The 12088-nt window shown below is 41.5% G+C and overlaps 1 protein-coding gene across 1 annotated transcript in view; it reads right to left on the bottom strand.

Annotated features, from left to right (window-relative positions):
- The window catches only part of LOC124801480 (progestin and adipoQ receptor family member 3-like), a 129582-nt gene that overhangs the window by 25931 nt on the left and 91563 nt on the right, over positions 1–12088 (bottom strand). The window contains exons 4-5 of the mRNA XM_047263077.1: positions 9523–9679; positions 5278–5430 (exon numbers count right to left, since the gene is read on the bottom strand). Coding sequence (XP_047119033.1) covers positions 5278–5430; positions 9523–9679 — 310 coding nt within the window. The remainder of the gene's footprint in view (positions 1–5277; positions 5431–9522; positions 9680–12088) is intronic.

Below are 12088 nucleotides of genomic sequence, written 5' to 3'. Positions count from 1 at the left end.
TTGCAAGGTGTAAAAGGTGTTGGGTGCATACTTAATAATAATAAGGACTATAACAATAATGAAACTTATAAATACTCAGCATGTAGCCTAATTTACAAATTAATTTGTGATGTGAATGTAAAATCACTCATTCCACATCATTACGATTTATTGCGCAAATGATCAATGGAACAAGAACCTAACTAACTATCTAACTAACTAATCAACCGTCTTTGTATGAGCTGATTTTGGGCCTGGTACTATATTTACGCTTCTTTTCTTTGAGAAGAAAATATTGGTAATTGCTAAGAACAAGCAGTGGTTGAAAAAGAAAGAAGGAAGACTAATTTTTAATGTTCTGTCGACAACGATCTCATTAGGGGATCACAACCTCGAATCAGTGAAGACTGGAGTAGGAAATCGATTGTGCCCTTTTGGAAGAACCATCCCGGCATTTTTCTTAACTAATTTATGGAAACGACAGAAAATGTAAGTCCGGGTGGTCGGAAGGGGATTTGAATCGTGGTCCACCCAAGTCCAATGTGCTAATCATTGAGCAATCTCGAATGCTGTGGCTGAGAAGGGAGTGAGGCAGTATTGTAGCCTATCCCGATATTATTCAATATGTCTAATGAGCAAGCAGTAAAGAGAACCAAAGAAAAACTTGGAGATGGGATTAAAGTTCAGGGAGAAGAAATAAAAACTTCAGTGTTTGCCTATGACATTGTAATTCTATCAGAGACAGCAAAGGACTTGGGAGAGAAGTTGAACAGAGTAGATATTGTGTTGAAAAGAGGACATAAGACGAATATCAACAAAAGAAAAACAAGGGTAATGGAAAGTGGTCGAATTAAATCAGGGGATGCTCAGGAAATTAGATTAGGAGATCATACACTAAAAGTAGTACAAGAGAATTGTTATTTAGGCAGCAAAATAAGTAATAATGGCCGAAGTAGAGAAGATATAAAATGGAGACTGGTAATGGCCAAAAAGTCTTTTCGAAGTAGAGAAATTTGTTAACAGTAATCATAAACTGAAGTGTTAGGAAGTCCTTTCTGAATGTATTTGTCAAGAGTATATCCTTGTACGGGAGTGAAACGTGGACGATAAGGATCTCAGACAAAAAGAGAATAAAAGCTTTTGAAATGCGGTGCAACAAGAGAATGCAGATCTCTTATGTAATGAAGAGGTATTGAACAGAATCGCGGTGAAAAAAAAAAAATTGCGGCACAACTTGACTAAGAGAAGGGATCGGTTCTTAGGATGCATTCTGAGGCATCAAATAATCACAAATTTAGTACCGGAGGAAAGTATGGGGTTGAAAATTATATAGGGAGCCCAAGAAATGAATGCAATAGCAGATTCAAGAGGATTAGGTTGCAGCACTTATTCGGAGATGGAGAGGTTTGTGGAGGACAGAGTAACGTGGAGAGCCACATCAAAAAAGTCTTCAGACTGAAGAACGAACAAAAACAGTGAAACTACTGTGAAAATAGCGTAATTTTTAGGAAGTATCTGCAGAATGTTCTAGAATTAATACCAGATATTATTCTTATACCAAGCTTCTATAGACTGAAAATTTCATCGCTGCAAGCACACTTTCCCAAAAAGTGACGGTATACGATGTATGGTGTATGATGTATGGTGATGGTGTATGATAACACGCAGAATAAAGTAGCAGTAAATATACGTATTATAAATGTAACTGAACTAAGATGCTCCATTCAATCTAGGCTCTGAGTTTTGTAATTAAAATTGTAAACTATGTGCGGTCCATAAAAGTTAACATTTTCTGTTTATTGTATTTAGTCTTGTAGGCCTCGTCAACTATTTTTCTTCTTTATATCCAGCAGCTTAATATATATCTCATAACAACATGATTATTACAGTAGATGTACCAAATAGCTCCTTATAATACGTAATCTGTATTCACGACAGACTGTTTCGTCTTTATCGCCATTTCCAAGTACGTCTAGATTGATGTGACGTCCATATTATATAGTCAGTGGACTGTCTTATAACTGACACTGTTTTCGTAAGATGTTAAATGATTTCAATATGTTGAAAATAAAATGTTAATTACGATGTGACGGTAGTTTGACAGTTCCACACACACACACACACACACACACACACACACACACACACACACACACACACACATAGCGTCGTAAGAGTGGAACTCTAAAATAAATGCAGGCTTTGCAAACAACAAATAGAAACAGTAGATCACATCACAAGCGGATGTACAATACTAGCAAATACAGAATACACCAGAAGACATGACAATGTAGCAAAAATAATACATCAACAACTTGCCCTACAACATAAACTAATAAAACAACACGTTTCCACATACAAGTATTATACTGGAACAGAACCATTACAACAGATAAAACAACACCACATAACAAACCTGACATCATACTCACCAATAAAAATAAGAAATTAACACAACTAATCGAAATATCCATACCCAATACAACAAATATACAGAAGAAAACAGGAGAAAAATTGAAAAATACGTCCAGCTGGCTGAGGAAGTCAAAGGCATGTGGCATCAGGATAAAGTTGACATCAAACCAATTATACTATCAACTACAGGAGTCATACCACACAATATCCACCAGTACATCAACGCAATACAGCTACATCCAAACGTATATATACAACTACAGAAATCTGTAATTATTGATACGTGTTCAATTACCCGAAAGTTCCTAAATGCAATGTAACATATACCGTACAGTTAAAAGGAAGTCACGCTTGATCAAGGTCCGCGTCACTTTCCATTTTTAACCAGACGTCTGAGAAAGGAAAGAAATAGGACAACGTTATATATGAATGGATACTTCTGCGGCGATATGTACTGAAATAATTCCCTCAGGCTGCAGCCGCATCAAGTGATTTAAAATCCACGAGCTTTCGAGAAGCTGTCACCGGTGCCGGGTCCAGCACCGTACAAGCTAACGTTTTGCTCACAAGACCGCCGCGCCCACTTCAATCTTCCGATGGCCGGATCCGAAACTGTGCTTAGCTGTAGACCGCAGTCTTTATTTAGGGGCTATTCAGAAATTTTTGTTTTCGATCGCTTCTTTTATGGTAGACGTTTTGTCGAATGCAATTCGGTGTGCGTTTTGCAGAGCATGCTTTGCTGCTGCTGATTTCTCGGGATGTTATGTTAACCGGGGACCTAGGAACGACGGAGAGGCTCCGTCCCTGCCGCAGCCGCAGTGGTCCACAACCCCACGACGACTACCGCAGTCCACTTCACCCCTCCGCCGCCCCACACCAGACCCAGGGTTATTGTGCGGTTCGGCCCCCGGTGGACCCCTCAGGGAACGTCTCACACCAGACGAGTGTAACCCCTATGTTTGCTTGGTAGAGTAATGGTGGTGTACGCGTACGTGGAGAACTTGTTTGAGCAGCAATCGTTGACATAGTGTAGCTGAGGCGGAATAAGGGGTACCAACCCGCATTCGCCGAGGCAGATGGAAAACCGCCTAAAAACCATCCACAGACTGGTCGGCTCACCGGATCTCGACACAAATCCGCCGGGCGGATTCCTGCCGGGGACCGGCGCTCCTTCCTGCCCGGAAATTTCACAGGATAACTGTAAGTGCGAACAACTCTTGCCGGCCGCGGTGGTCTCGCGGTTCTAGGCGCGCAGTCCGGAACCGTGCGACTGCTACGGTCGCAGGTTCGAATCCTGCCTCGGGCATGGATGTGTGTGATGTCCTTAGGTTAGTTATGTTTAAGTAGTTCTAAGTTCTAGGGGACTGATAACCACAGCAGTTGAGTCCCATAGTGCTCAGAGCCATTTGAACCATTTTTGAACAACTCTTAATTTCTATATGGCGCTGTTCAGTCGTGCGCACAGTCTGTCCAATTTAGAACTGTCCGCATCCGTATGGTATTCCGTATATTCCCGGCATTCTGAGGCCTCGTATGTTGTCGTTACTGAGCACAGAACGCCTAAAACACAAATTTCTTCCAATCCTCCTCAGCGGCCTTATGCTTACGGGTCTTCGGTGAGATGACTTGCGATTCTTTTCGTTATTGTTTTTGTACCCGTCTCCTTTGAAATCTTTCCGTACGTGGCTCAGGTTTGCAGAGTCTGAAACGTCTAACGCTCGATGTACCAAGGTCATCAGAACAGAATGTTTCTGTGCTGGGTGGTGGTAGCTGGTAGCGTGCAGATACCGGTCTATGAGGATGAGTTTTCTATAAACATTCTGGCTGAGGCACTATTTTGCTTTTCGGTGGACAAGGACATCAAGGAATGACGAGACACCGTCCGTATCTACCTCCGTCGTGAACTTGATGTGGTCATGGATATTGTCGGTGTGGTCGAAGAAATCTTTCGGTTTTTTAAGTCCATGAAGCTGAAATACCACATCAGACATATCCAAGACCCGTCAGTTTCCTTACGGAGGTAGAGATAGCGTACCTCATCCACAGTGTTTACAGAAAAACCACCCACACGGACCGGTATCTGCATGTAACCAACTACCGCCACCCAGCATAGAAATATTCTGTCCTGGGGACCTTGGTACATCAAGCGGTAGCCATTTCAGACGCCGAAAAGCTACCGAAAGAACTGAGCCAAGTACGGAAAGTTTTCAGAGTAACCGGTACAACAAAAAACAAATTTTGCAAGGCATGTCACCGAAGACACGCAAGCAGAAGGTCCCTGAGAGGGACGGGAAGAAGCATGCGTTTTTGTCGTTCTGTGGCTCAGTAACAGGAAAGAATAGCCGACACAAAATCGATTCAGTCTTCAGGTCAGCAGCATAAATTTGACAACGCATGAGACCTCAGAACGCCAGGAACACACAGAATACCGTGCAAGTACGGACAGTTTTATGTTGGATCAACTGTGCACACTATTAAACAGCGCCGTATAGAACATCAGAGGTGTTCCTGCTCACAGTATCGCAAAACGGCCAATAGCAGCAGAGAAATAGGACACTGCATTGCATTAGAAACATCTGTTATTAAAAGGGCAAATGGTTTCTGGGATAGCATTATGAAAAAATCAAACGAGATTAAGCACAGCGCCGGATACTGCCTTCGGAAGGTTGGAGTGGCTACAGAGGTCGCGCGAGCAAAACATTACCTTATACGGTGCTGGACTGGGCACCAGTAACATCAGCAGGCGACAGCGTGGCTATATAAAGATAACAGTAGCAACCACGGGACAGTCACCACTTGACAAAGGACGAGCAATACTCAGTCGAAAGCTTGTGGATTTTAAATCACTTGGCACGGCTGGAAGCTGGAGAGAATTTTATTTACCTCGTGACACCAGAAAGCATACTGTACTCCGGACAGGAACATGGAGAGCAGCGAGATGATGATGCCCAGCATGTCCAGCGTGAGGAAGAGCTCGTGGCAGCGCTGTGACGCGCACACGAACACGTGGTACAGCGTCGACAGCGCCATCGTTATCTGCAACATGGGCACACATTCTCTCAGTTAAATATCAGATGCGGTTCGTATTAACACACGTGATACGACACGTTGCCATAATAGTTGAGCTACGCTTGTCAGTGCGACACTCGTGTTCCTACTAGCATGAATTATTTATTTACTGATTGACTGATTTATTTATTTTTGAGTTATCAGTCTTCTGACTGGTTTGATGCAACCCCCTATGAATTCCTCTCTTGTACCAACATTTTAATCTTAGAGTAGCTCTTACAATCTACATCCCCAATTATTTGCTGTATGCATTCCAACATCTGTCTGCCTCTACAGTTTTTAGCCTCTCAGATGATACGATATGCACCATGATATGCGATTCAAATCGCCATACAATAAGCATCAAGACAGCATGAATCATGTTTCTGTTTCAGTTTTAATAGGAGCTCATCTGAAGAGGACGATATTATGGTTTATCATTATTTTAAAGGTCAAAAAACTGAAAAAGAAAGGAAGTCCTGGCTGCACCAGTACAATGCTATAAATGTCAAAAATAGTTCAGCTGTGATATTTATAGCATTACACTGGCGCATCCCAGCCCGCCAGGTTCGCCGAGGGCACTAACGCGCTGCTTCCGGAACTCGGGTAGTATCGCCGGCCCCAGATCGAATCCGCCCGGCCGATTAACGACGAGGGCCGGTGTTCAGGCCATCCTGGATGTGGTTTTTAGGCTGTTTTCAACATCCCTCCAGGTGAATACCAGGCTGGTCCCCATGTCCCGCCTCAATTACACGACTCGCAGACATCTGCAACACGTTCGTGCTATTTCAAGGATTACACTAGATGCAGACAGCTGGGGTACACTAATTCCGGCCCAGGGGGCTACGTGGTGGCGACAGGAAGAGCATCCGCCCACCCTTTGGCACTAACATTGCCAAATCCATAGTAACAGGTCCGACCCCGCGTTGGAAGTGGGACAAAGGCCCCAGGAAATAATGATGACGTACAGGTGCAACCAAGACTTCAGGAGTTCAGCTGTGGGTTTTCGGGAGTTCTCCAAACACGAATAGAAATTCCATGAATTCTGCAGAATGACCACAGACGGTTTCCACTTTTAGGAGCAGCTAGTATCAGCTACTCCGATAAAGGACACAAATTTTCGAGCTGCGGCTTTTAATGCTGCGACGCTACTCTTTACACTGAGGTTAGTGTTTGAGTGACTATAAAAATGCCACTAAGAAAAGTTTATTTCTAGAAAGACCACCTAGTATGGCACTTAATTCAGTATGTACATATACACACTGAATTTTCCCAGTAACACCACCTCGTATGGTACTTTATTCAGTATATATACACTGATCAGCCGGAGCATTATGACAGCCTACCCAACAGCCAGTAAATCCACCTTTGGAACAGATAACAGCGGTGACGCATCATTGCATGGAAACAATCTCGTCTTTGTAGGTCGCTGAAGGGAGTTGGCACCACATCTACACACACAAGTCACCTAATTCCCGCAAATTAGCGATAAGCCCTTGCGCTATTTTCAATCACATCCCAGATGTTTTCGATCGGGTTCAGATTTGGCGAGTTGGAAGACCAGCTCATCAATTGGAACTCACCGCTGTGTTCCAAGAAACCACTCCATCACACTCCTGGCCTTGAGATACGGCGCAATATCTTGCTGAAAAATTCCACTGCCATTGGGGAACATGATTGTCATGAAGGGTGCACGTGGCCTAGACACCATCGATGGTGTAGCAGTGGACGATGAACTCTGCCTAGGGGTAGGCAATGTGTTTGAAGAAATGGGTGAAGATGATCATGATAAAGAAAATCCCGACGTATCTTTCTCTGCTTCGTCCACCCGCTTCTCTAGAAGTAACAGGAATTCAGTTTTCAGATCCATTCTACGGTTGTCACAAAGTATCCTGAAATCAGGGAGCATAGACTAAAAAACATCCAGTCAGCATCATCAGCTGATGAGCCCCTGTTTCTTGTCGTTTCAGAAAGTTTTTCATTTCCAGTTTTGGCCTGAATAGGGAGCTTATAAAAAACAGAAAGACGAGGTAGCTGCTGACTCTGCATAGCAGGCCACAGCAACCAGCAACCTCATCGTGGACAACCTTCAATAAATCTCAGGTATTTTCTCGAGAACTAAAAGAGATATGGCTCTCCTTCCACTGTCAAAAATAATTTCAACAAGTTAGCTACATTACGTATCCAGAAATGAATGCCAGAAAATGCACCAAACGTAAACTGGCCAGTGTCTACATTTTTGACTGCTAATTTTCAAAATATATGCTGTGTTTGACTTCAGAGTATCACAATAACTATAAGAAATAACTAAAAGAAAACCAGTTCATTATCATTTTGTGTCCTCAGATAATAAGACTCGAAAAAATCAATTTTATTTACTGATAAGTTTCCTCAAAATCGAACGAGAATGACTGCATAGTGGAGAACGTGCATGAATCCCACACCAGGGGTTTTTAATTTTTTATGCGAAAAGTGGAAGTTTTACCGAGTTACTAAGTATAGTGAGCAATGTAGCATTGCTTCATCCACACAAAACAATTTTTAAGCACATGTGATGACATGACTCTAGCGTCTCTGGACGCTGACTGACAAATCAGATCACATTCCAACTTGACGCTGCCTTTCTCAACGGATCAGGCTAACGGACAAATTACATCAAATAGTTGTAGCATCAGCAATTTCTGCTAAAAAATTCATTCACCGTATTTTTTTTATCACGCCTCGGGCATCCATTCTCTTTCAATCATGTAAAGTGTCTGGAGAAAGACGCTGTTGATTTTAGCGTACCAGTTGTTTCTGTTTCTATTACAGGTGCTGCTTGCTAAGAATAGCCACTGATGTGTCTCTGTGATGACTGTGATTAACACTATAATTTAGAGAACTGTACTAATAAACCTCCGTGAGATACAAGGCAGGTCCAGATTTTTCTCTGAAAAACAGCGATAAAATTTTCGTATGTGCCTTATATAAAATATAAATTTCAATTTCCTTTGACTGGTTGTAGTGCAGATATTTTTGTTCCTCCGTTTCATTAGTTGAGCAAACAGCTGTTTTATAACACTGTACCGCTACCCTGTAGTAGTTCAGTATATCTCCCGTTAATAGAAATAATACGGGATATAAAAATTACGCCAATATGTGAGTACAACTGTTATAAATACATTTTTCAAACAGGCAGTCTTACATTCATATAGAGTATACAATGAAATTATCCAGAAAACAAAACAATATTATTATTCAGCAGAATGAAAGTAGCATAACTGATCATTCACATCTAGTGCTTTTAATACATTTGTTAAAGATCCTAGAGAAAATAGTGTCAAGCACTTCAGAAATAGTACCTAGGCAAGTCGCAAAAAAATTAATATTACTGTAACGCATGACCACCGACAACACTGACCTTACCAGCTCTTTCTAAAATAATAGTTCACATGGTTTGTTAATATTTCCGGAAGGTATTCTCACACAACTGACTGAAATAAATATTACATGGATAGAAGTAAGTACTTTTCCAGAGAGCTTCTCATTCGTGAATAATAGTTTAGGTTTCAGAATGATTTCTCAACTGTCGGTGCTGTTTTCACAAGTTTTTCACTATTCGTGTTTCAATGGTTGGTGTTGTACATATCTTGTCCAAGGTGTTTGACTATGTAAACATACGAAAATGAGGTTTTTGGAATAAAGGGTGCGCCAAATGACTCGATCATTTAATACAAATAGTAAAATGTAGGCATGCTAAATAATATTACACATGTAGAGGGAAAAGAGTTTTCCTGCTGGAAGGCACAGTTCTACAAAATGTGATCTCGGATTCAGTATTGTTTTTCAAGTGTGAGAATTACCCATGTAGAAAAGACCGTTTTGATTATAGCATGTACGTGAAATAATATCAGATACCTTCTTCACCACGTTCTTTAGGTTTTCTAAAGTGACTTGCAAGTACTGATAATGTGGAATGATTCAGATGGCTGAAAGTCTTAGATAACATATAACAGCACCGATATTTTGTAGGTCAATGTCCTTCATTTTAAAACATCCTTGAAAAGATTATTGCTTCTCTGCCTGCCAGAGAAAACCAACCTGGGCACACACGATGACGCCGATGAAGACGACGAGCTGTGACGGGGGGATGATGTCCCGGTAGCCCACCAGTACGCGAGCGCCCAAACCTCCCAGCAGCATCCAGCCGAACACGTGGCTCCAGATGTTGATCGTCTCATTGGTCCACCAGAACGCGCTGTTAAACACACGCACCATCATCTCTCTTACCAACATTTAAAAATTACTTTGTAAGAACTCAGTGTACCCCTACCTGAGTACGTTGTTCAATGCCATGCTATGGTAATAATACACCAGTGTGTAAACTTAAGGACGAAAGTAAATGTCGCACCATGTGTCACTGCCAAGTAACAAAGCTCGATGGACTTGGACCATACATAGAAAGAACAGCTGTAGTATAGTACAGAAGATAGGCGAAATAAATACGCAATCAGATGAGCAGCCGCGCGAAGTAGTCGCACGGTCTAAGGCGTCTTGTCACGGTCCGTGCAGCTAACGCCGTCGGAGGTTTGAGTCCTCCCTCGGACATGGGTGTGTGTGTCATCCTCAGCGTAAGTTAGTTTAAGTAGTGTGAAAGCCTAGGAACCGATGACCTCAGCAGTTTCGTCCCATAAGACGTTATCACAAATTTCCAATTTTCAGACGAGCAGATATGTGGTGTCTGTTCTTTCGGACATATCCAAAGGATCCTGCAGCCATTATATAGAATTAATGACTTTACCTGCTAGTGGGCATTGATTTAATTCTATCGGACATATCCGAAATAACACACACCATATATGTAATTAAGGTGATGACGACCAGTTGATCATTTCAGTGCAGATTCACACCACCCTCGAACCCTCACGGGAATCGGCGAAATGCCACAAAAATCTTCGTTACTCGAACTACTGCAATACAGCGAGCGCCAATACTGCCAGCTAAATAAAAGATTCTAACTACTGAAGGCAGTAACTACTGATAGCCATAGTTAGCAAATGAAAGATATTGATAAAGAACAAACACTGTATTTACCTTAATAGTGTTCAAAATAGATGTGCCCAGTCCGGTCAGGTTTATAGCCATTGACTGGGTCAGTGAATTTTATTATATCCAACTCTGCTACGAAATTCTCTTTGGACATGAGAACAGATAAGAGACGGTGCACCTCGAAGTGTAAAGCCGTGTGTTTGTTTTATGAGGTTTTATGAGCAAGAAGGTATTGCGTCTGTAATTGTAATTTTTCTGTAAATTTTGAAATAAAATGTCTGTGAACTGGTGTCAGTGGTTAGAACAAGGACCTTCATGGATCTGTTGCCATGATGACTGTTTAAATTATGAAAAAATGTGTTGAGAGGTCTTGTAGTGCCTGGCCTCAGACACAGTACATTATCTTCATAACAACAGTTTTTAATATTCACCCTCAAAGGCTATTTATTCAAGAAACGCAGTTCATAATTGTCCATGAATATTACAGCCAGAAGTGGACTAAGACGGAACTCCCATAGCTATGCCTTCAGTTGTTTATGTAGGATCCCTTTCAACTGGAAATAGTTTTGTGTTGAGCATGTCTGAGTGGCCAGGCTCAAGAACCCCTTAACTCCCGATTTGTTTCTTCACCGTTGTGACACATCTATGGCGTGACACATCTATGGCGTGTCTCATTTTGTGTCAAGAGATCACAGTCACGAAATTTACTTCAGAAATGTCACACAGCTTGATCAGTCATTCCGACTATTCACCAAGAGCGCTGGAATCAGAAGGAAAGATCAAAACTAGGTAACTGTTATGGGATTCGGAATGACCTATACTAAATTTTTGTTTAGTGCAACGATTATCAGCTAGGATCAGCTGTACTGAAGTGAAGAGTAATTAGTATTATCTCGAGAAATAATCCAGCTGTATCGGATTAGTAATAAGCCTGTAAAATCAGTGAGAGCGATTAAAAATTAAGAACGACGTTATAAAATTTTATGAACTGTAATAAAACATACAAATTCAATTGTATGGGGAAATGTAAGGAGTTTTGCAACACAAGAGGCGGAATGCTCTAGTGTGATCGCGTGGGATCGTAGAGTATTCCTAATGCATCAGATTGGAGGAACCAGTCGTCCAACCACGGGTAAGGACGAGTGGTTTAGTTCTTACCTATAATACATGTGTATTTCAACAATGATAATAGACGTGACTGGAAACATATGGCAGTAAACTGAATTCATATTTGATACTTTTCGTTTCAGTAATAACTTTCATTGAAGAGTTAGTATATTTTTTGCATTCTGTTTTACATATATCGAACTTTCCATCCCTTGGACGTTCGAAATGTGGGAAGCTGAAAAAGACATCACGGGATTCCTTTTGCGAGACGCGGTCAAAATTAACGTGTATCAACAAGTGATAACGACACGTCGACTGCGACAGCCATCGATACTGAGAATTCAGTACTTACGGATTTCCACCATGCTGGAATGTTGAAGGCTCAACATCCAGTGATACTATTTCCATATGACAAACAGTCAAAGTTGCAAACAAGCTCTTTTCATTACGTGATGAAGATTACTTTCGGTTTTTATTCATAACCCATTCTCATATCGTCCTATGAAACAAC

This window comes from Schistocerca piceifrons, chromosome 1 (genome assembly GCF_021461385.2).
Source record: "Schistocerca piceifrons isolate TAMUIC-IGC-003096 chromosome 1, iqSchPice1.1, whole genome shotgun sequence".
Taxonomy (NCBI): domain Eukaryota; kingdom Metazoa; phylum Arthropoda; class Insecta; order Orthoptera; family Acrididae; genus Schistocerca; species Schistocerca piceifrons.
This window is presented reverse-complemented; position numbering and strand designations above follow the sequence as displayed.